This window comes from Corythoichthys intestinalis, chromosome 16, assembly GCF_030265065.1.
Source record: "Corythoichthys intestinalis isolate RoL2023-P3 chromosome 16, ASM3026506v1, whole genome shotgun sequence".
Classification (NCBI taxonomy): Eukaryota; Metazoa; Chordata; class Actinopteri; order Syngnathiformes; family Syngnathidae; genus Corythoichthys; species Corythoichthys intestinalis.
In genome coordinates, this window is record NC_080410.1 from 27,080,650 (window position 1) to 27,105,919 (window position 25,270).

A 25,270-nucleotide genomic window follows, 5' to 3' on the forward strand; every position below is an offset into this window, starting at 1 on the left:
CACGCCGCAGGATCCAAAATGAGGGAAAAAAGTAGTGACTTGTAGTCCGGAAATTACGGCAGATTAGTAAACACTGTCATGAACGTTTCCCACCAGCTACGAAAGTTAACTCCAGCATGTTTAGTGTGTCTAGCGGTGGTAAAAAGTGTTTTTTTCTCTCTCTCTGGTAATTGCTGTGTTGAGAAAGAGTCTGTGTATAATGCAAACATGATACGAGTCATACACACATGCTTTTTATGGAAAATCATTCAATTATTTTTGTTTTTTTGGTAATAATGTTGAGCTGTGGCAGTGGGTTTAGGCTCACCTAAAGGACTGCATTTATCTTAATAAAAAAAAAAAACAAAAAACTTAACATTATACTTATGTTCCAATTTGCTAATATGTTTTGCAAAATAAAAATTATGTTCAATGGAAAAAAGGTTTTTTTCTTAAAACCTAGGTATCTTAAAGTAACACATTTTAGAGCTGTAATCGTAATACTGTGAAATTGTGATATTTTGGCTAAAGGTTATCATAACGTCAGAATATCATACCGGCACATGCCTAGTCAAATAGTTAGGTCGGAGAAAATAAACACTGATCTCAGACACATTCACTTCAAGATCACTTCAAGATTCGCATCCGAAAGTAGTGATTAAGCATGCTTTTCTAAGCAGACATTTTACAAGAATTGGAAAGATTTTCATTTTTCCATTCTTATAAAGCATTTTTTTTTAACTCAGATTTTTTATTTTTTCACATCTGTCTCACAGTGCAGCTTTTTAAGGAACTGATAATAAACATGAGATGTTCCAGTGAAACCAGATGTATTCTCAAAATAAAATACGATGCCCTTCCGAGGCAATGTAGGTATTTTAGAGGGTACAGTGGGGCAAATAAGTATTTAGTCAAACACCAATTGTGCAAGATCTCCTACTTGAAAAGATTAGAGAGGTCTGTAATTGTCAACATGGGTAAACCTCAACCATGAGAGACAGAATGTGAAAAAAAACAGAAAATCACATTGTTTGATTTTTAAAGAATTTATTTGCAAATTAGAGTGGAAAATAAGTATTTGGTCACCTACAAACAAGCAAGATTTCTGGCTGTCAAAGAGGTCTAACTTCTTCTAACAAGGTCGAACAAGGTCTAACGAGGCTCCACTCGTTACCTGTATTAATGGCACCCGTTTTAACTCATTATCGGTATAAAAGACACCTGTCCACAATCTCAGTCAGTAACACTCCAAACTCCACTATGGCCAAGACCAAAGAGCCGTCAAAGGACACCAGAGACAAAATTGTAGACCTGCACCAAGCTGGGAAGACTGAATCTGCAATAGGTAAAACGCTTGGTGTAAAGAAATCAACCATGGGAGCAATTATTAGAAAATTGAAGACATACAAGACCACTGATAATCTCCCTTGATCTGGGGCTCCACTGATAATCTCCCTTGATCTGGGGCTCCATGCAAGATCTCACCCCATGGCGTCAAAATGATAACAATAACGGTAAGCAAAAATCCCAGAACCACACGGGGGGATCTAGTGAATGACCTACAGACAGCTGGGACCACAGTATCAAAGGCTACTATCAGTAACACAATGTGCCGCTAGGGACTCAAATCCTGTACTGCCAGACGTGTCCCCCTGCTGAAGAAAGTACACGTCCAGGCCCGTCTGTGGTTCACTAGAAAGCATTTGGATGATCCAGAAGAGGACTGGGAGAATGTGTTATGGACAGATGAAACCAAAATAGAACTTTTTGGTAGAAACACAGGTTCTCGTGTTTGGAGGAGAAAGAATACTGAATTGCATCCGAAGAACACCATACCCACTGTGAAGCATGGGGGTGGAAACATCATGCTTTGGGGCTGTTTTTCTGCAAAGGGACCAGGCCGACTGATCTGTGTAAAGGAAAGAATGAATGGGGCCATGTATCGAGAGATTTTGAGTGAAACTCTCCTTCCATCAGCAAAGGCATTGAAGATGAGACGTGGCTGGGTCTTTCAGCATGACAATGATCCCAAACACACAGCCAGGGCAACACAGGAGTGGCTTCGTAAGAAGCATTTCAAGGTCCTGAAGTGGCCCAGCCATTCTCCAGATCTCAACCCCATAGAAAATCTGTGGAAGGAGTTGAAAGTCCGTGTTGCCCAATGACAGCCCCAAAACATCACTGCTCTAGAGGAGATCTGCATGGAGGAATGGGCCAAAATACCAGGAACAGTATGTGAAAAGCTTGTGAAGAGTTACAGAAAAGGTTTGGCCTCCGTTATTGCCAACAAAGAGTACATAACAAAGTATCGAGATGAACTTTTGGTATTGACCAAATACTTATTTTCCACCATGATTTGCAAATAATTTCTTTAAAAAGCAAACAATGTGATTTTCTGGGTTATTTTTACCACATTCTGTCTCTCATGGTTGAGGTTTACCCATATTGACAATTACAGGCCTCAAATATTTTCAAGTGGGAGAACTTGCACAATTTGTGGCTGACTAAATACTTATTTGCCCCACTGAAACTCCAACTTTCACTTTGAGGTTTGCATCTTAGAATTTTTGTGTTTTTTGTAAGCAGACAAATTGAAAAACAGCTGAAAAATACCCTAAGAAATTTTCACAATGTTAGTGGAATCCGCTGCTAAAGGTAAATTACCCTTGACAGCAGGGGAGTCAGATTTCTGTTTATCTGAACAGAGGGTGGTGCCTAAGGAATTTTAATAGACATAGACAGAGATCATTCTTTATGGTTTCTTTGGCCATTTTCTCATATTTTATCATCTTGAATTTCCTCAAAAAGATTTTTTTACAACAACTACATTTACAAAAATGAATAAGACTACAGGTATTTGGGGGGCCCCATAAAAAAACAACCTTCGGATAACGTTCCCCAATGTCGTCTTGTTCGCGTCCGCTTAACTTGCTGCATTATCGTCCGACGTCGTCATTTGCGGCGGTGTTGGGGACGTGTGGTTTGTACAAGCCTGTATTTGGGCTGCTAATGAGCGGGGGCTAGCGGTGGAGCGGCAGTGGGATACAGCTGGATGGAGGCTGAATAGGGTTACCATGGTAACTGTTGCCGAACATTTGAATGCAGAGCGAGCCTCAGCAAAGCCGGGAGAGGAAGCTGCACTCTGTGCCTGCGTCCCTGTGTGTGTGTATGTGTGTGTGTCAAAGGGTTAATGTGTGACATGGTAGAGGGTTAATGTCTCATCAAAGTGCCAGGTCACTTCGCCGTCTACAGTGGCTTATGCCTGTCTTGGATATGTACACTATATTCGTGCTTTTTTTTTTTTGGGGGGGGGGGGGGGGGGGGGCTGGCTCCTTCCAAGATGCTTGATGATAAGAGAAGCAGCTGCTTGAGTCTAACGACTCCGACACCATGAACAAACCATTAGAAATAACAAACTGACAAATGCTTAAAGCATAGCAACAGTATCGATACATGATGATACAGAACATCAGTACATTCATTTATTAATGACTCAGGGTGTAACGGTACACAAAAATCTTGGTTCGGTACCTACCTCGGTTTTGAGATCACGGTTCGGTTCATTTTTGGTACAGTAAGAAAACAAAATGCAAAATATATATGTGCTAGTTGTTTTTACACACTTTTGTGCTTTCAACTAGGGGAACATTAGCCTATACAAAGCTAGAATTCTGCTCAAAAAGTAGCGGGTATTTAAAGATAATCCAACAACAATTTGCCTTTCAGACCCCGCGTATTGGTCAGCTTTCTTTCTGAAAGAAAGACGAAAAAAGAAGTCCTGTGCTAAAGAGAAACGCAATCCCAATGACAAAGATTTTAACATGTATTTTACAAACGAAATGCCTCAATGAATCTTTTTTTTTTCCTTATGAACGGTTTTCAAAAGCTTTATTGGTGGATTTTCTCAAGTTAAAGTGCCACACAAAAATTAGTAAATTTAATTGTGTAAGCAGGATGTGTGTATTTTTCTTATTATTTAATTACAGGTGTTTTAGCTCATTTCAATTTATTTCATTTAAATGGGCAATTATTTATTTTATTATGTGTTTATATTATAGAAATGTGATGTAGTATTCATTAATATTGTATATTTTAGGTTGTATAACTTTAGTTCCTATGATAATATTAGTTCCGACTGGTTTTGTTGTGGTAGGAGGGTTTTGTATTGAACACAGGGCCGTGTTGGTTATTATTATAGCAGAGAAGACAGCAGTAAATCAACAAAGACAAGTCAACTGTGCCCCGATCTACCACTCAAGAGATCTGATGGACTCAAAAAGTAGGTTAGTATTGCATATTAGTTTGAAAATCGACCGGATCCACCGTATTTTTACACGAGTGACTTCCCGCCCGGTCCTAGCTACCGGTAGTAGTATTGACGCAGGAGGGCCGCGTCTCACGTCAAATAATAAACTCAGCCGTTCTTTTCGCGTGCGTCGCGTTGAGCTGCTTCTGGGACGCATCTAACATGCGGCCACACTGCGACTGGTGTGCATTGGCTAATTGACTCTAGCGCCCGCGTTTCACTGCGTTCTCGCGGCGGCCACGTTGTCGCACCCGTTGACGTTTCTGTGTTATACTGTCCTACCGTGTTGGCCCCCATTATAGTAGAGAAGACGTAGTAAATATAATCTATACAAAGAAACTGTAACCCGATCGACTATATTACGTCAGAAACTCGTTCGATACGCGTCCGTTCCGAACCGAGCACCATGTACCGAAACGGTTCAATACTATTACATGTACCGTTACACCCTTATCAATTACTATTGACAGTTATAGACATCAAATCCATTTCATCTGGGATGGTTGGCAATGTTTCAATGTGATCAGTGCCAGGCCCAGTAAAACTAGAATATCTGACATATTGGTCCTGTAAATTCTCACGTGATATTGTTTGTAGTACTCAATACGGTAAATAATGCCTAGCAATTGTGCTGAATTTATGAATGAATACTAGGTCTCAAAAGATTCTGATGTCATACACCAGTGGTCTCAAACTTGCACCCTAGGGACTAATTGCATCCCTCGGGACAGTATTTTGCGGCCCCTTACTTGACATCTTAGTGTTTGTGTGGCCTACGTTTTTTTTAATTACCAATAGAACAGGCTAGTGTAGCACAGGCTAATGCAGTGCTTCTCAATTATTTTCTGTTACGCCCGCCCAAGGAAGACGTAAATATTTCGCACCCCTTATACTGTAAAGCAGGGGTCCCCAAACTTTTTCCTGTGAGGGCCACATAACCCTTCTCTTCTCTGATGAGGGGCCGGGGTCAGTTTGTAACAGAAAAAGTGTGACGATTGCAGGAGTGCCTAAATGTAAAAATGTATTGTTTTTCAGAAAGCCACAATCAAATAACCCTTTCTGGATTCTTCACGGAACCAAAGTAAATAAAATAAAAATGATATAATGTAATATAGTATAATATAATATAATTAGGGCTGTCAAACGATTAAAATTTTTAAGCGAGTTAATCACAGCTTAAAAATTAATCGTAATTAATCGCAATTCAAACATCTCTAAAATATGCCTTATTTTTCTGTAAATTATTGTTGGAATGGAAAGATAAGACACAAGACGGATATATACATTCAACATACTGTACATAAGTACTGTATTTGTTTATTATAACAATAAATCAACAAGATGGCATTAACATTAATATTCTGTCAAAGCAATCCCTGGATAGAACGACTTGTAGTTCTTAAAAGATAGATTTTAGTACAAATTATAGAAATTTTATGTTAAAACCCCTCTTAATGTTTTCGTTTTAATAAAATTGGTAAAATTTTCAATCAAAAAAATTAACTAGTAGCTCACCATTGTTGATGTCAAGAATTACACAATGCTCATGGTGCATAAAATCAGTCGCACCCAAGCGCCAGCAGAGGGAGACAAAAAACACAAGTAACAAGTGGACATGACACTGCTGTCATTTTAATCTGTTTGAGCGGGGCATATGCGTTAATTGCGTCAAATATTTTAACGTGATTAATGAAAAAAATTAATTACCGCCCGTTAACGCGTTAACTTTGACAGCCCTTAATATAATATAATATAATATAATATAATATAATATAATATAATATAATATAATATAATATAATATAATATAATATAATATAATATAATATAATATAATATAATATAATATAATATAATATAATCAGGGGTGCACATAATTTTTTTGCCCAGGTTCTCAGAGGAGGACCTGGAGATGTGACTTGGTCCTCATTGAGCTTGAGAGCCGACCCACCTGATGCGATAAATTTATGACAAGCTTTACTTAGAGCCAATTAACTTTGATTAATTATATTAACAGCTAATGCTTGATTAACATCAACTGGCACAACAAAATTGCCATTACTTTGAAGTGAAATGTAAAGAAATAAACATAAAAGCACCAATTCAAAATAAAGGGCATTATGCGGCTCCCACATTAACTCCAAGCCTTTTTAAAAGTGGGATGTCCTCCTCATAAGACCTCATTGAACGTGTATGTTTAGCTTTGTAAAATGCAAGCAAAAACACGTTTGTCAGTGCATGTCGCTGTTCATTACCTTTATTCCGCCCTATTCCGCCACATGTCCATAGGGCGAGTGGGGTCCTGTTTGACATCGATAGTTTGCTTAATTGCCACATGCTCTCTGCTTTTTTCGTGCTTTTCAAAGTTTGGATGGCTGAAATTCTTTGACCCTACATAAAATGCGTTGCTCTAATCGGCGACATTGGGATTCTCACGGCACATTTTGTACCGCATTTCCGTGCGAGCATCATTCACTTCTAGCCATGGTACCTCCTGTAGCCACTTTTCAGCAAAAGTCCTTTTTTTCGGTAGCTCCGGTGACGTCTCTGTCGTCTGTCTGTCTTTTGACGGGGGTGGGGGAACACGGAAGTAATTACTCAGTGTGGCCTGCCTCATCGACATTTTGAGAAGTTATTTTCTCGTGTCCGCCGCAAATAGTGGTCAGCCATCGGTACGCAAAAGCGTATGGAAGCCGTTGAGGGCCAGCGCGTTTGTCTACTTCCAGTACGCATGTGCGGACCACTTATGTGCACCCCTGAATATAATATAATATAATATCATGTAATGTAATATAATATAATAATACTGTATTAATTAAATAGATAATAACCAAATAACCATTGCTCAGTTCTTCACAGAAAAAATCCAGGGCATAAATAACTCTATTGGAAAAAAAAAAAAAAAAAAAAAAATTTTTTTTTTTTTTTTTTTTTTTTTTTACAAATTTTTTTTTTTGTTTTTTGTTCAGGGGGCCGGACCAAATGTGGCTGCGGGCCGTATCCGGCCCGCGGGCCGTAGTTTGGGGACCCCTGCTGTAAAGTATAACTTCATTAACAGTAGCCACGTTTACATGCTGACTTTTATTCATACCGATTCAAATCATTCCGAATGGAAATTTCACTTCAGCTGTTTACATGTCACTTCATCTATTCCGATCCAGCGTTTACATGTGACTGCCTTTATTCCGAAAGGACGTTTGACAACTGCCGTCTGACATGCGCAGATTAATCAAAACAAAGCGTCACGTTGCAAAACATGGAGATCGATCGTCAGATCAGCTGCTGTTTTAACTTTTCGAGTGGAAACAAAACTTCAGAATGATACGCCGTTCATTTAAAAAGTTGTGTGGGTGCGCTGTACGTGTGCTTGGAAGCCATGTTGCAAGTGACGTTACTTACATCACCGAGTGACGTCACCACGTCAGTACGGAGCATGCGCAGAAAGAACGCAACCAAACACCATTCCGCTTCCCTGTTTACATGATATAATTTTACTTCTAATCGGTTTGGGAAAAGGAATATTCCACCCCTGTGAATCGGAATGAAATTCCATTCGGTTTGGGCCTGTTCATTCCGAATGAGGTGTTTATATGGAACACATTTATTCGGTTTGAACAAATATTCCGATTGTAATTGGAATATTTGGCTCCATGTAAACGTGGCAATTGTTTTGTTTGTAACAGAAAACACTTAAAGCGCATCAATTTGCCTGAATTAAAAAAAAAAAAAAAAAAAAAGTCACATCCAAACTGTAAAAATACTCAAGGTAAATTTTTGACCATTTGATACTGAAAAATAAAATCAGTAAATAATAACAAATTCAAATTGATTAGAAACATGAACTCATGAGGACAATATGGCCAAAAATTTAACCGAAAAAACAAAACTGAATAGAAGAAGAAGAAAAAAAAAAAAGTTTCTTTGGACAGAAGGACAGTTTTTATTTTCGCTGCTCACAGTATCACCTCCAGTTTGCAATGGTGTGGGGTTATTTTGCACTGAGCATGCTAACAGTGCTCACTGGTTTACTGATATAACACTGACAAAGCGGGACGATTGTTGGCAATATTCGGCACGTTTTCGCTGAAAAACAACCAAGCGGCTTATCAATGAGATTGGGGTCTAATGTCTTTAAGTGGCGTCTTAATTGATTTGGCTTCCGGCTGTCCGCTATAATCATTTTTAGACACAGTAAACAGTGGTCTTTCCTCATCTACCACTGTATTAAATATCAAAGCCAAAAAGCAAACAGCCCGAAAAAGGCGCATTCTCGGCGGCCGAGGGAGAACCGTAGGTGAGGGCGGTCGTTGTGACAATCCCAAGCCGAAAATGGCACTTCTCGGGCGGTCACGTGAGAACCGGAGAAGACAGTGGGTCGCTGCGTGAGTCAGGCCGGAAAACGGCTTTCGAAAACGGCGCACAGCTCTCCAGTCTCCAGCTCTTCATAAGTCTCTTCCGTGTGCTCTTGCTTACTTCAAAAATACTGCGCGCACTTTGAAAATGAGAGCGCCACTGCCACCCACTGAGTGTATGTGCAAGTACACTTTATTTTAGTACGGCAAAAAAAAAAAAGCATGCTCCCCGAGGTCACACGCGCCACCCCTGGCATCGCTCTGCGCCCCCCTGCCCCCCCCACTATATGAGAAGTACTGGGCTAATGACTGTTTTAGCCAAAGTGAATTAGCAGTAGAAATGTAATTCCAACATGACACCTGCTGGAAAGAAAATATATCCATTGACCCAGTCATGTCGCTCTTACTTATCCAATTTCAGGAAAAGTGAAAGAGAATCATGTTGTTGTTGTGTAAAGAAGCATTATGACCCTGATGTGTAGGGTTGCCAACTGTCCCTTGTAAAAATGGAATCGTCCGGTATTCAGGAAAAAAAGTACGCGTCCCTTATTGAGCTTTCAAGGGACGCGCTTTGTCCCTTAGATTATCATCAAACCCGAAAATATTGTCTTATTTGAAGAATGAGCAAATACTGGTATATTGCTTTACAAGAATATGCAGGGAAACACATTCCCCCTCCTATACTGCTTTTTGACCAATAAACTAGCGGAACAATGACAATACGAAATCCCAGTCATCTCATTGGTCGATGTACTGGCGCTAACGGAAGACAACATAAAAGTGTGGGAGATAAGAGGTTTGAGTGAAGCGAGAGTGAAAAGTATGTTCAAAATGATGATCATTTGTTTTCTTGTTTTTTCTCTGTGTACTCCATTGCCACTAATGGCGTACTGCAAGCAAAGCGTCACTTCCACATTAATGTTCGTGACGTTAGCTACTGTTGCTAAGGTTGGACATACCACCGTTTGTCCCCAATAGGAAATGAATGGAAATCGTGTACGAAGAAGATGTTTACAAAGCTAAACCTACCAATTCTCTCCGAAAATGATGTCCCTGGTGCCAAATTCCCTTGCAAAGATGTGGAAGTACAGAAAAATGTTCAATTAAAGAGAGGGCTTGAGTGTCGAGGGCTGAAAAAGACGAAAAAAACGAGCCGACCTTAGCATAGCCTTAGCGTTTGTATCGACACCTTTTTCTTACGTGACCGACAATGACATTCTCCTGTTTCAACAAGCTATCCTTTACCACCAGCCCTGTCTTTCCTATATATTATATCCACTGGTTGTCCTACGTCTCTGACCGTTCTTGGGGGTAATTTATATTTTGTGTAGCGATCGCAAATGCTACTCAGTGACACCCAACGAACACTTAATTTTTTCATTGATAACAAATCTTAATTCTATAATTTACTGTATTTACACTTCCCCCTTCCTAAAGTTTTTTTTTTTTTTTTTTGGTACAACAGAAAAGATAACAGTGGCAGTCAGATACCATTTTAATTCTTTTCAGGTCATTCATTGTCAGACGGAAGCAGCACGGCACAACGTCATGCTAAAAAATAAGTTAACAATATCAAAATGGCTTTACCTCTTTGTCCTTTCAAAGACCATGCCAACCCAACAAAATGTTTACTGCATATGAAATGTGAATGGATACACCGAGCTGGCGAGAGAAGTCAGCGCATGTTGATTCTTTCTTCACATTTTCTTCTCCGAGTTTTTGTTTTCGGGAAACGTATGAAGAAAACATCCTTCATATGTCGTCATGTCTAGAGTCGTTTCTACAAGTTCTAAAAAAGCCATGTGTGATCGGCATGTTCGTTTTTGAAAGATTACCGGAGAAAAGTAGCAGAATTAACATGGTTTCTATGCGAGGGTGGGTCTATAATGCCCCACCCCGGGTTTACTTCCGCTTTACTGTGCGACTTCCTGGTCTAAAAATAGCATGCGTGCGGTACGCCATTGTATTAGATTTTTGTGTTATGTCAAATTCATTACATTTGGAGTCTCCATTGGTGAAAATGTTATTGCTGAGGTGACTTTGAATGCACCTAAATTTGAAAAACAAACTAAAAAAACATTCTACCTGAGAGTTTGTTTGTAATTTTTTTTTTTAAATATTAAAAAAACACACATATACGCGCACAAACATAAAGGCTCAGGACCGTAAGCGTTAAATTTTACAATTATATAGCAGGACAAATTTAATTCTACTTGATTTTGTATTAAGAATACATTGCTTATAATTATTTTTCCCATGTGCTTAACTCAACTCAAATATTAACCAAATTAATTCAGTTGTGAGTAAAATTATTATATTATACAGTGGTACCTCAACACACGATCGCTTGGACACACCATTTTTTCGACATCCGACGTAAAATTTGACTCGCCATTCGTTTCTACGTCTGACGACATGCTCGAAATACGACGATTTCTGACAGTGCCGCAGTTATTTTGTTTTCCCACAAGACATGCACAGCGGATTTTCTTGTGAGAGAAATCAACATGGGTTCCAGGAATGTAAGCGCTGGTAGCAAAAAAAAAGGAAAAAGGTGAGGCTTACTATGGAAATGATACAAAAATATGAGAATGGTGGGCGCGTCCGTGAACTGACTTCACAATACCGCTGTAGAATGTCTAGAATCTCGACGATCCTCCTCCGACCTCTGTTTGCCAGTCTTTATAAGTTAAGGTTACAATTATTATTGTGGTAACATCGCCAAAAGTCCCCAGCTTTGTCAGGTTTTTAATAATTTATTCCAGAACTTGTGCAACAAAACATGCCTATTGTCCGCCGCAGCAGGACAAAGTGAAAGTAATAAGTCCTCCCTCCCTCCACGCAAAACACATCCGCCGCATTAGAACCCTATTTGTTACATTATTACAGGTATTATTATCATTATTATTGCTATGATTATATTATTATTATGATTTTTATTCATAATTCATTTGTTTTGCCCTGTTTAATTGCTATTTGCACTAGTACCAGCAGCATTTATTAAGGATTTAGTGTAGGTTTTCAGGCTGTGGAACGAATTAATGGGATTATAATGTATTCTTATGGGAAAATCCTGCTCGACACACGACCACTCCGACTTACAAACAAGGTCCTGGAATGAATTAACTTCGTATGTAGAGGTACCACTGCAATTATAATTAAAAATAAAAACTCTTCATATACAGAAAATAATTGAAGGGTGACGGTTATCAGGCCGGCCGCCTCTACCAATAAGGGGTCCTTTTTTTTTTTTTTTTTCAGGGAGTTAAGGGGTCCTTTTTTTTTTTTTTTTTCAGGGAGTTTGTAACTCTACCTATGTGTGATTCTACAGTGCTGGCCAAAAGTATTAGCAACCCTGCAGTTCTGTCAGATAATGCTCAATTTCTCCCAGAAAATGATTGCAATTACACGTGCTTTGGTGTTAATATATTCATTTATTTTGCTTGCAATGAAAAAAACACAAAAGAGAATGAAAACAAAAATGAGATCATTATCATTTTACACAAAACTCCACAAATGGGCTGGACAAATGTGGCACCCTCAGCCTAATAGTTGGGAGCACAACCTTTAGACAAAAATAACTGCGAAAAACCGCTTCCTGTATCCATCAACGAGTTTCTTACAATGCTCTGCTGAAATTTTAGACCATTCTTTTTTGGTCAACTGCTCCAGGTCTCTTAGATAAGAAGGGTGCCTTCTCCAAACTGTCATTTTCAGATCTCTCCACAGGTGCTCTATGGGATTCAGGTCTGGACTCATTGCTGGCCACTTTAGAAGTCTCCAGTGCTTTCTCCCAAACTATTTTGTAGTGCGTTTTGAAGTGTGTTTTGGGTCATTGTCCTGCTGGAAGACCCATGACCTTTGAGGGAGACCTAGCTTTCTCACACTGGGCTTTACATTATGCTGCAAAATTTGTTGGTAGTCTTTAGACTTCATAATGTCATGTACACGGTCAAGCAGTCCAGTGCCAGAGGTAGCAAAGCAACCCCAAAACATCAGGGAACCTCCTCCATGTTTGACTTTCTTTGAAGGCCTCGTTTTTTCCCCTGTAAACTCTAAGTTGATGCTTTTTCCCCGAAAGCTCTACTTTTGTCTCATCTGACCAGAGAACATTTTTCCGAAACGTTTTTGGCTTTCTTATGTAGGTTTTGGCAAACTCCAGCCTGGCTTTTTTATGTCTCTGGGTCAGAAGTAGAGTCTTCCTTGGTATCCTACTATAGGGTTCCTTTTCATTCAGACGCTGACGGATAGTACGGGTTGACAGTGTTGTACCCTCGGACTGCAGGACAGCTTGAACTTGTTTGGATGTTAGTTGAGGTTCTTTATCAGTGGCGCCCCCAGGGGGTGGCCAGGGGGTGGCCATGTGCATGTTCAAGCCTCCAAATGTAAACTCCTACTACTCCTACTGTGAACCGATAAAAATTTCACATTCGATCCAAAATACCCGATTTCCTGTTGGATTTGGAATACGGGTGCAAGAGACTTTTTGGAGCAGTTTTGCACAAGGTATCGACTCCCCAAATTTCATCACTCTATGTTAAAAAAACCTAATAGGAAACGCCTTTTTGAAAAATTCAAGGGGGCGCCACTGAGGCATTTTGTTACATTTTTTCGTAACATTGCAAGATTATCGAACGTTATCCAAAGCCGCATGTATGTGCAAATTTTTACGAGTTTTTGTGCATATTCAAGCCTCCAAATGTAAACTCCTACTGTGAACCCACGAAAATTTCACATTCGATCCAAAATACCCGATTTCCTGTTGGATTTGAAATACGGGTGCAAGAGACTTTTTGGAGCAGTTTTGCATAAGGTATCTACTCCCCAAATTTCCTCGCTCTATGTTGAAAAAACCCAATAGGAAAGGCCTTTTTAAAAACTTCTTTCTGTCGCCACTAGTTGGCACTGTAGAGTTGATGCAAATGACCCCTACAAGAACCTTCAGGGTATGACTCTCAACAAACACGGGAAGTTTGGCGCAGATACTGTATGTTGTATATCTGCCGAGTTATGACTGTTCAAAGTTTTTTGCGTGACAAATTGTTGACGTTCATTTTCACTTTCCTGTTTGGACCCCTCCGCCTCAACGAAACCTCAATATTTTTCATCAGGCACCTGAACACAGGTCTTAAGGCTCCCCTGATGCAGGTTTGAGGTCAACAGATTTTTTTCCCTTGGAGGAGGAACCTGTCTCGTAAAAAAAGGCATTTCCTGTTCTCACTAGGGGGCGCTAGACCTAATGGGTAATATTTCAAAGCACTCGTGTTAAGGGTGGGATACCACACATACCTGCCAAATATGAAAAAGATTGAACGTTGTGTCAAGGAACTATTAGTCATTTACTGAATTTGTCATTTTGCCGAAAAAATGGCCGACTTTGGCACCACGCCCAGGTCAGACCCGTGAATGAAAACGCACCATTTTCAAAACTTAAGATTTCATATGTCTCCTGAACAGTCTCACCAATTTTGAAGATGATCCAACTAACTCCCTCGGCGAAAAGGTCTCAAATGTGCACCCTGTAAATCGATAAAAATTTCATATTTGATCCAAAATAACCGATTTCCTGTTGGGTTTGGAATATGCGTGTAAATGCTTTTTTGGAGCGGTTTTGGACAAGGTATAGAACCCCCAAATTTCATTGCTCTACGCTGACAGACCCTAATGTTATAGGCCAATTTTAAAATTTCAAGGGGGCGCCACTGAGCCATTTTGTTATATTTTTTTGCAACGTTGCAAAATTATCGAAATTTACAATTTTCCGGACGTATGTGCAAATTTTGGTGACTTTTCGTGCATGTTCAGGCCTCCAAATTGGCCGTTTTCATTTGCCCTGGAAAAAAAAAAAAAAATCCTTTGCAAAACAATAGGGCCTTCGCACGCTTAGTGCTCGGGCCCTAATAATCGTAAAGCCTGCGATATCGAAATTTAAATAGTGGTGAAATTGCATACCTCAACGCCTTGTAGAAACAGTATCGATATCTGTGTTTGTGTACTGATGCTGTACCAATGTAATGCAAAAAGTAAATTTGGGTATTTTAGCACTAAAGAAAAGGAGAATAATGATCTTAACGCCTGCCAAAAATGAATAAAAGCTCCTTTGACGTGTCTTCACTTGTCAACCATCTCTAGCTTTCTTATTGTACCACTCCATTGCTCCTCTTTTATTAATATTCATAATTCCTCTCTTTCTCTTTTTAATCTCTCTCTATTTTTACCATCTCTTTATTATCCCTCATCATCCTTTCACTCCCGCTTGGTCTTCCTCCTCTGCAGCTGCTCAGTATTCATCTATTACGCTGTTGATAATTCCCTTTTCCTCCATCCATCAGATTAATAATCCCTCCCTTTTACCTGATGGTTTCAAAGTGGCATCGTTAGACATCCAATTCATTTCAACTGGGAGGCCTTGGAGTCAATGATGGTGTTTCAGTGGGATGGTGGCAGTGAACAATTGCTGCTAGACCTCCCAGTCCAAATGGATTTGATGTCAATGGCAACTAAAGATTTCAAAAGGACTTTAATTCAGGTTACAGTGGTACCTCTACATACGAATTTAATTCGTTCCAGGACCTTGTTTGTAAGTCGAAATGGTCGTATGTCGAGCAGGATTTTCCCATAGGAATACATTATAATTCCATTAATTCGTTCCAAAGCCTAAAAACATACACTCAATTCTTAATAAATACTGCTGGCACTGTTACAAATGGCAATTAAACATAGAGAAACAAATAAGTTATAAATAAATAATTCAGAATAATATAATAATAATAAGAAGAATTAATAATTATTCCTGTAAATAATGTAACGAATCGGATTCTAATATGGCGGACACTTTTTACTGTCCCTGAACGCACCGCGAAGCTGACGTCTCAGTGAGATAGGTCGGTGCGGTAGAGATAATACTTTCGTTTTCTTGAGAGCAGTCAACTGCTTAAGACAATGGGCGTTTTGTGTTGGATAAGTTCTTAAATAAATGATAAAAACGTGACGAAACTGGCGATTTCCTTGGCAATGTTACCACAATAATAATTGTCACCTTAACTTATAAATAGTGGCGAACGGTGGTCGCAAGAGGACCATGGAGCTGTATTGTTGAGCCAGTTCAGGGACGCGCACCCCAAGCTCATATTTTTCTATAACTTGCATCTTCATTTCAAAGGTAAGCATCACTTTTTTCCTTGTTTCTCCAACTGTATCAACTTTTTTTGAAAACTGTGTTGATTTCTCACACAAGAAAATCCACCGTGCGTTCGTTTGCAGTGCTGTCATGTCGTCGTATTTCGAGCATGTCGTCGGATGTAGAAACAAATGGCGAGTCAAATTTTACGTCGGATGTCGAAAAGATCGTGTGTCGAAGCGATCGTATGTCGAGGTACCACTGTATTTTGTTTAGTGCAAATGACTTCTATGGAGTTGGCTGTCCCTTAGAGATAGGGTGAGAAGCTTGGTCATCCTGGAGGGACTCGGGGTCGAGCTGCTACTCCTCCTCATTGAGAGGAGCCAGCTGAGGTGGCTCGGGTATTTCGTTCAGATGCCTCCTGGAGCCTCCCTGGACGGGTGTTCCGAGCATGTCCCACCAGCGGGAGGCCACGGGGACGACCCAGAACACGCTGTAGAGACTATGTCTCTCGGTTGGCTTGGGAACGCCTTGGAATCCCGCCAGAGGAGCTGGCTGAAGTGGCTGGGGAGACGTAAGTCTGGGCTTCCCTGGTAAAGATGCTGCCCCTGCGACCCAACCCCGGATTAAGCAACAGATAATGGATGGATGGATGGATGGATGGATGGATGGATGGATGGATGGATGGATGGATGGATGGATGGATGGATGGATGGATGGATGGATGGATGGATGGAGTTTGCTTCCCTTCAGTTCCTAATAGTTCCTTTGCTCTTTCAATTCAATTCCATTTAATTCTGTTCAGATTTTCTTGTCAGTTAATGTCAACTAATTCCTCTTCTATTCAGATCAGTGCACTTTAGAGAGATACTGTATTTTGGTTCAGTTCAGCGGACAATTTGATCAATTTGTTCAGTTGTGTTCAGTTTGAGTTTTGCTATTTTCCTGTGCCTGAAGTCAAGTTCTTCCCAATTGAATACACGTGTATTCAATTCCATTTTCAAGTTCTTCTGAGTTGTGTTTGCCTCTGTACGGCTCTATTTGGATCCTTTTAGATGTTTTCACTGTCGTGCAATTCTCTCCGGTTTACTTCTGTTCAATTCAATTTAGTTTGTTCTCTTCAGTTCTGTGTAGTTTAACTCCATTCAACAGGGTTGACTTTGTTGCAGTTCAATTCAGCCCTCTCCAGTTCTTTTCAGTTCGGTTCCATTTTTACCAATTTCCATGGTGGTGGGACTTGAAGTCCATCCAACATCCTCCATTTAATCAAACCAGTCCGACTTCCTGCTTGTTGGGCCTCGATGGAGGTCTGCCATCAACAATTACGGCTCTATGACACAATCCTTCCAAAAGATCTTTGTCTATGATAAACTGTAAATGTCTGCATTGTTTATTGTGTTGAAGGAGACGGCTTTGATAGGCTCTCTTTTTCTCATTCGTCTTTTCATCTTTGCTGTTCCTCCTCAGTGACTCCCGGGCTTTGTGTTCCCAAAACAAGCATCAGGAAGAAAGGGAATAACATCTGCTTATCTGCGTCTAACATGTCTAACATTCCAGTATTTGTGACAGTGTAAAAGGCTCGGCTTCAAAGCAAAAGGATTCTTCCTATTCGTTTCCCCGCATCGAACGTTTTGCCCATCCTGTCATGATAGACGTGTGCACCCAATTTCACGTCCATCGCTAAAATTGGTCACAGGGGTTAGTTGTTTTTTTTTTTTAGCTTTACATCTGAATTAATTCTCCTAAAATGGCTGTCTTCCTGTTCGTGACCTGGCACGTGTTCTTTTTTATGATAAAACCCCAAAATAAAATATCTTTTTCTTGTTTTTGCCTCCTCCTCAGTGACTCCTGGGTTTGAGTCCTCCCCTCAACGAGCGTCGGGCAGAAAGGGAATAACATCTGCTTATCTGCGTCGCTTATGTTCCCACGGCAAGCGAGAGAAGAACTGCAGAGATCGGCAGCGGCGCCAAGGCGGCAGAGGCGTCATGCGGGATTGAGGAGAGGCGGCGGCGGGATCCCCCCAGGTTTTTCAGGACACGTGGGCCGCACCTTCGGATCGCAGCGCCGGGTCATGACCCAGTTGCCATGCGCATCGCCACGCTGACCTGCCTTCCCGGCCCTTCTTCCCCCTTCCTCTTCGCGCTGCTGTACTTCCTTTCGACGGCTGGCGGCGCCTCGTCCTCCACCTCGTCGTCCTCGTGCCCGGACCGCTGCACCTGCTCTAACCAGGCCAGCCGCGTCATTTGCACCCGTCAGAGCCTGGACGACGTGCCCGACAGCATCTCCGTCAACACCAGATACCTCAACCTGCAGGAGAACGCCATACAGGTGAGCTGTCGGGGATAATCTCCTTAACCTGTTTGTAAACATTCAATTCTGTTTCAACGAGTTCTACTCAAAATGGATAGGATGTCTACTGCGTCGATGGATGCCGATGACTTAAAGTAGGGTTGTTAAACTCAATATTATCGTGAATAGAGATGTCCCGATCGATCGGCATCCCGATCACGTCATTTTCAAAGTATCGGAATCGGCAAAAAAATATCGGTCATGCCTTTTTTAAATTAAATCGTTTTCTAATTGTATTTAACGTTACAGACATAATATGTTACACTCATCCAGAGTCTTTAGTTTAGTCTTGAGGTAGGGTTATCACATTTATCCCGATGACGGCGGTAACTAATTTTTAAAAAAATGTATCAGGTTAAAATATTTAATGCAATTAATGCATGCGTTACATGACCCACTCACGCATTGTTGCGCTCAATCTGTAATGGCGCCGTTTTACCTATATAGAGAGCTAAAAGGCAGGGTAAAATGAGTAGAGTGAATTTTGGCAGCCTTTGGAGCCTCTTTTTAATTGGCTAAAGCCTTACAATCCCACTCCCTACGATTTATCAGAGATAAGATATATCAATTGGTAGCACTACGCACAGTCATGGTTCCACTTCCCATCATGCATTTGGGCATGGCTAGAGTATCATTTACTGAAAGCTCAACAAATACACTAGATGGGAATATTTAGTCACAATATACAAAGTCACAAGTCTTTCTATCCGTGGATCCCTCTCACAGAAAGAATGTTAATAATGTAAATGCCATTTGAGGATTTATTGTCATAATAAACAGATACAGTACTTATGTACTGTATGTTGAATGTATATATTCGTCCGAGTTTTATTCATTTTTTTCTTAATGTATTGCCAAAATGTATATGATCGGGAAAAATTTTCGGGAATGATTGGAATTGAATCGGGAGCAAAAAAAAGCAATCGGATCGGGAAATATCGGGATCGGCAGATACTCAAACTAAAACAATCGGGATCGGATCGGGAGCAAGAAAACATGATCGGAACAACCCTAATATGAACCAAATCGTAGTTATGGCTTTCTTAACTCATTTGCTCCCAAAAACGTATAAATACGTTCTATTTTTAATATTTTCAGTGTCCCAAAGACGTATTTATACATCTTTTACATTTAAAAAAATTTTTTTTTTTTACAAGAGACATCTCTGGGTTCTGATTCAATTTAGCTCCAAAGCACAAAGCTGAAAATCCATTTCAAAGCAATAAAACTGGCCACTGGAGGTCAGTAGCGCATTTGGTGAGACCCGCAACCCGATTCAACGGCAACGAACGGCTGGGCCGCACGGCCGGGGCGCCGGCAGAAGACGACCGAATGGAGAACAACCTAGAGGAGGCCCGGGATGTCGGAAAAATTAACTGCAAAACACCCAATTTATTTGTTGGAAATTTGAAATCTGAATAAATTTCAACGGGAATTTGCTTGCTCGCTTAGTTATAGCCGTTTTAAATTTTAAAAAAGAATGAATGGACATGTGACAATTGTGGGATTCGGTACACTTAGCAAGGTTAAAGTGATCCTCTAACTTAAATACATGTAGGCGCTAATAAACCACAATTGTTCTCTTGTTCTAAAATATGTTGTTAGAAACACATAAAATGTTAAATCAATGGCAATATTTTATAATATTTAGTCCATATTTTGACCGTTCGTTGGCGCCGTGGTTTGCGGGCTCGCAGTGATGACGTAATTGGTATCTTTCCAAATGTGTAGCGTGTTAAACAATTGCATATTGCTGCCTAACTCGCAAAGTAAAATACCACGATATGCTGCTTTTGGATGCAATTTCCAGTCAAATGGAAACAAGGGGAGTGAAGTGAGTGGTCAAGGTGGAATTATTATTTTTTGTGAATAAATGTGCATAAGTGGAAGCTTCTCCCCTTTTTTGGTCCCTGTATACACGTACCCTACCCACCACGCGTTACAACTGGCGCCCGAACATTTTTCCCGGATCCTCAGTTAAGTAAGGGATCCGTCTATTTACTTGATCCGACGGTCCCACCACGTCTGCAATATTGGTTTCGGATCTGTCCATTTTTTTGATTCGTCGGTCCCACAGCGGCTTTTCGGATCAGTCTATTTTGTGGAATCGACGGCCGTGACATTGCCATGGGATCGGTCTAATTCCTCGATCTTCGAGTGAGTAAAAAACGCGGATTTGGATTACTATTGCTATCTTTTATATTGACTATTCTTCGTGGGAGTTTTCCCCAAATCATACTAAATAATTAAAGCACTATGGCACGCTACAGTGACGACAGTGACTCTGACGTGGACCTCACAACAATGTTGGAGTTCGCCAGAGAACGCATGTTTGCTTACTGCTGAGCTCCCGAGTGAAGAGTGGTCAAGGTGGAAATATTATTTTTTTGTGAATAAATGTGCATAGTGGAAGCTTCTCCCCTCTTTGGTTCTTTTATACACGTATCCTAGCTACCACGCGTTACAATGTACAAGACATGGATTACACAAGGTGTGCTCTTTGGCCTGTACTGTATGTAAAGCACACGACAGCTCTGGATGCTAACAATCTACATAATTATATTGGGATAAGTTTGAAAACGCAACATGCTTACCTTGATTATCCGCTAATAAAACCGGACAGCATACACTCTCGCTCCCAACCGGAGTTCCCAACAGGACTCTCTCGCATCACCAGAACTTTTGTCTTATCAGGTATTTGCAGCACGCATTTTTCCCTGAAGCTCGTCTTGTGAACAACCGACAGTGCTGTCCTGCTCTTCACTTTTCAGATCTGGTTCAAATAGGAAGGGTAGAACTGACGGAATGTTGGGAAAGCTAACGAGTGACACGCTGGAATTTCGGCATTCGGGGCCAGTGATGTCACGCACTGTGACGTAACAAGAATTGCGACCTATCACTTAAAATAATTTTACAAACTTTATTAAAACAAAAACATTAAGAGGAGTTTTAATATCAAATTATTATAACTCATACTAACATTTATCTTTCAAGAATTACTTGTCTTAAAAATAGAGGATCTCTTTAAGAACCACTAGTTTAATGTTGACGTAAAAATTGTCCAAATTCTTTTAGAGCTTTGTTCTTGCAAACATTCTATTTACAGGACGTTTATATTACCATATTATTCTTTTCTTTCTTTAATTATTAATGTGCGATTCATTGTTATACATATTTTTTATTCAAAAACAAAAAAAAAGGAAAGAAGTTCAAATATTCTTTTTTTTGTTGTTGTTATTTTCACAAACCCAAAAAAAAAGGGGGGGGGGGGGTCATAGTAACTATTCCCTGATTCCCGCAGACCTCCATCTTTCATCAAAGAAAACAGATAAGTTATTAAAAAAAAAAAAAAAAATTTTTGCATAAACATGAAGGTGATGCACATGATTTACTTTCGCGGCCCAAACAAAATGATGTAGCGACCTGGGCATTAAGTTTTACACCAGTGATTTAAAGGGAGAGACACCATCAAGTATAAATGACTTTTATGTAAAAGACGGTTGCTCAAGGTATTTAAGTATGCAAACCACGAAATTCCTAGTCCTCTAATAATGGAGAAAATCGTGTTTAAACACACACAAAAATTACACCACTTAGTACTGATGGGTGGAGCCATTTTATGACGCCAGCTATACCCACATACACAAACACTGCTAAACTCGAACACAAATGATGGAATGATGGGTTTTACTGATGTCACGAAGAAAAACAGGCAATCTGGTGTAATCACATTTGTTGGCTAACGACTAATGTTGTTAATCTTACTTTAAAAAAGTAATCAGGTACAGTTACAAATTACTTCTCCCAAAAAGTAATTGAGTTAGTAACTCAGTTACCTCATTGTAGGAGTAATTAGTTACTCAGCAAAGTAATTTAGTACTTTTCATCTTCTCCGCGTCATTATTACATGTTACATTCATTCTATAACATCTTTCACATCAAATATGTTTATATTAACTGACTGAATTGTACTGATTTTTTTTCATTTAAAAAAAAACATGGGTCACAATTTTTACATTTTCTTTTTTAAATTTCACCTATATGAGTGTAATGCTATACAAACTTTAACTTTCAAATGCTGTGAGGATAAAAAGCGTTTTTGTTTTTCCTGTTGCGCTGTGTATCATCACACCCCTAATATATATAGTGGATAACACACAGGTGACTTGTACTTTTGGGGGGAGTCAATTTTTGACTTTATTGTAAGACTTTATTGTACGCTCTGAGACCCCCAATTTGGCCAGATTTCAAAATTGTCCAATATGCATGTGTGGTACATCATTGGAAAGCTTCAAATCTTTATTTCTGGTAGAAGAAACATTTGGACAGGAGGGCATTTAAAAAAAACAAAACAATTTTTTTAAAACCCCTAAACCCTAACTCGAGGTGAGAGCATGAGAGCATAATTAAAGACACCATGATTTTGACAAGATATTATCGCATACTTACCTTGTTTCGATCGATCCAAAAACTCTGTGTGGCATAGGGATGGGAATTGATAGGATTTTTACGATTCCGATTCCATTATCGATATTGCTTAACGATTCGATTCTTTATCGATTCTCTTATCGATTCTAATTTGGGGAAAAAGAAGAACAAACGTTTTGATTGGCATCGAGTTTGTTTAATCAGAAGTCACAGCCTTACAAACTCACAACGAGTTCAAAAGAGGCCCAAAGCCTCAATGTTAACTGTGGCAATAAGTGGCAAATACACAAGAATGTGTAACATTTTACTGAAACATTTATCTAATAGAAACAAAAAATATAGGTATATAATGGCAGATAGGTTGTTGTTCAGCCTTTGGCAATATGTGTTAAAGCAGGGGTCCCCAAACTTTTTCCTGTGAGGGCCACATAACTTTTCCCTTCTCTGATGAGGGGCCGGGGTCAGTTTGTAACAGAAAAAGTGTGACGATTGCAGAAGTGCATAAATGTAAAAAATTATTGTTTTTCAGAAAACCACAATCAAATAACCCTTTCTGGATTCTTCACAGAATGAAAGTAAATAAAATAAAAATAATAATATAATAATAATAATAATAATAATTAATAATAAAAACACTATTAATTAAATAGATAATAACCAAATAACCCTCTCTGAATTCTTCAAGGAAAAGGCCAGGAAAAAAAATAACACGATTGAGAAAAAAAAAAATTCAAAATGGCCATGGGCCGCAGGCCGCAGTTTGGGGACTGCTGGGTTAACGTGTATTATTTACCATTACATTGAAATGCATGCCTTTTAGTTTTTGTGGTGCTTACACGCTCAAGTGCAGGCGCCCTTGCGCTTCCTCACGCGAAGAAGAACGCGCTCACGTGAAGAAGAGCGCGCTTACACCCGAAGAAGAAATGCCGCATCCAAGTGAGTTAGTGAGTTAGTGAGAGAGGGAAAAACTTCTACGAGCCTACGTTCTTTGTCAATGTTAATATCTACAGAGGCAACGCCTGTATGTATCATCTTTTGTGTTGTTGTTGTTGTGTTTCCACTCGCGATCGGACACTTAAATCCAGTTGTGTAGTGGTTTGAACGATGTGCTAATGCTAGCGAACGAATGCTAACCATACTGTTATTAGCAGCTAATCATCACTGATTTACGTTGATGCAAACCTGTTTGTTGTTGGGGACGAAATTGATTTGTTTCATTTCTATTCTTAGTTTCACTCTTCAAGTGATGGTTGAATAATGTCAGCAAATTATACCAACATCTTCTGCATCGTCATTTGGGAGTTTAGCTAGCTGTATAGCCAGGACTGAGCCTTAGCCTCTCTGTGAGGACAGCGCAGTCGTATTCCTTCCCGATGCAGTTATCTCCACTTTGCAATGACTGCAAGTCGCTTGTTGTAATTTTTCCTCGTGAAGTGAAGACACACTTTCGAGCGTTTGAACCTACGTGCTGTCATTGTTATGTTTATGGCTGCAATGCTCGTGCTTACCCGTCGTAACCTTTCATTTTCACACTCTTTCCTGGTGAAGTGTAGTCAAACTTTGGAGCGAGTGGTTCTTGGCGCCATGCTAGTTTGATGCGTCTGGACAACAACACACGTCACGACGCAATACGCGTCTTTAGGAATCATTAAAGGGATCGTTAAGGCTTTTTCATTGTGATGTCGAGGCCTCGAAACACTCGGAACCGGTTCCGAATTGGAATCGGATTTCGATTCCCATCCCTAGTGTGGCATGTCTCGCTGAGTGCAAAACACAGCTGTGAATAGCCACAGCCGGACTTTTGAGGGATTTTATAGGTGAAACACGATAATATAACAAGGGTTTTTTTCAGCTGGAATGAATATCGTAAAGGTGTTGTCTTTCCTTTTAAGTTCTGCCCAAATCATAGTTCTTGTTCCAAATGTCCTTGACTCAGATAAGTGTTGTGCTCCAAACCATGACCGCGACCCGACAGAGAATTTCATAAAATCAGGAATCACTGATACTGCCCATATCATAGGTATTGTTCCAAATGTCCTTTACTCGGATAAGTGTTGTGCTCAAACCCATGACCGAGACCTGACTGAGAATTGCATAAAATCAGGAATCACTGATACTAAGTCAAGATCAAGACTTGTGGGAGTTAACACAGAGACCAAAACCGTCTTTTGGGAATCGAGTCCGACCTTAAAAATGTTTCTTGAACCAAGACCTGTCTTGAATGTACAACTAGTTGTTATATTCAGAGACTGTCTAAAATCATACTGTTTCTCACACATCTAAGTGATTGTTCCAAATTTCTTTGGGAGCCTGCTGTCAAGAGTTTATAAAATATTCCCTTAGTTCACCTGCAGTTTAAATATCTTTTATCCATTATTCCGGCTTTCCTCTCTTGCCTGCGCTTGCGTTTGAGGCGCTTTTTGAAAAAGTCAACATTGACAAGTTAATCCTGAAATCCTAAACTGGCCCAATGACGTTCAAAAGACATATTTTATTGTTGCGTATAATGTGTGTTTGTTTACGACCGTGTGCATAAAAATGCTCCCTCGGGAGAAATATACGTTTCACTTATTGACTGGCGGCGATAAACAACAACATCAGACATGTTCCAATTAAGAGTTTATATATTACGTATCGACTCGCAGGCGGCTCAATTTTGCTGGCTGGCTTGATTGCAAAACTCATAGATGATTTCAATTAAAACCCAGCTCGGGGTTTACGAGAGAAGTAATTACA

The 25,270-nt window shown here is 39.9% G+C and overlaps 1 protein-coding gene across 1 annotated transcript in view; it reads left to right on the forward strand.

Annotated features, from left to right (window-relative positions):
* lrrc4ba (leucine rich repeat containing 4Ba) overlaps positions 1–25,270 on the forward strand; it is a 65,842-nt gene that overhangs the window by 35,675 nt on the left and 4,897 nt on the right. Inside the window, exon 2 of the mRNA XM_057817480.1 lies at positions 17,600–18,085. Within this exon, the coding sequence (XP_057673463.1) occupies positions 17,843–18,085 (243 nt within the window). The 5' untranslated portion in view covers positions 17,600–17,842. The remainder of the gene's footprint in view (positions 1–17,599; positions 18,086–25,270) is intronic.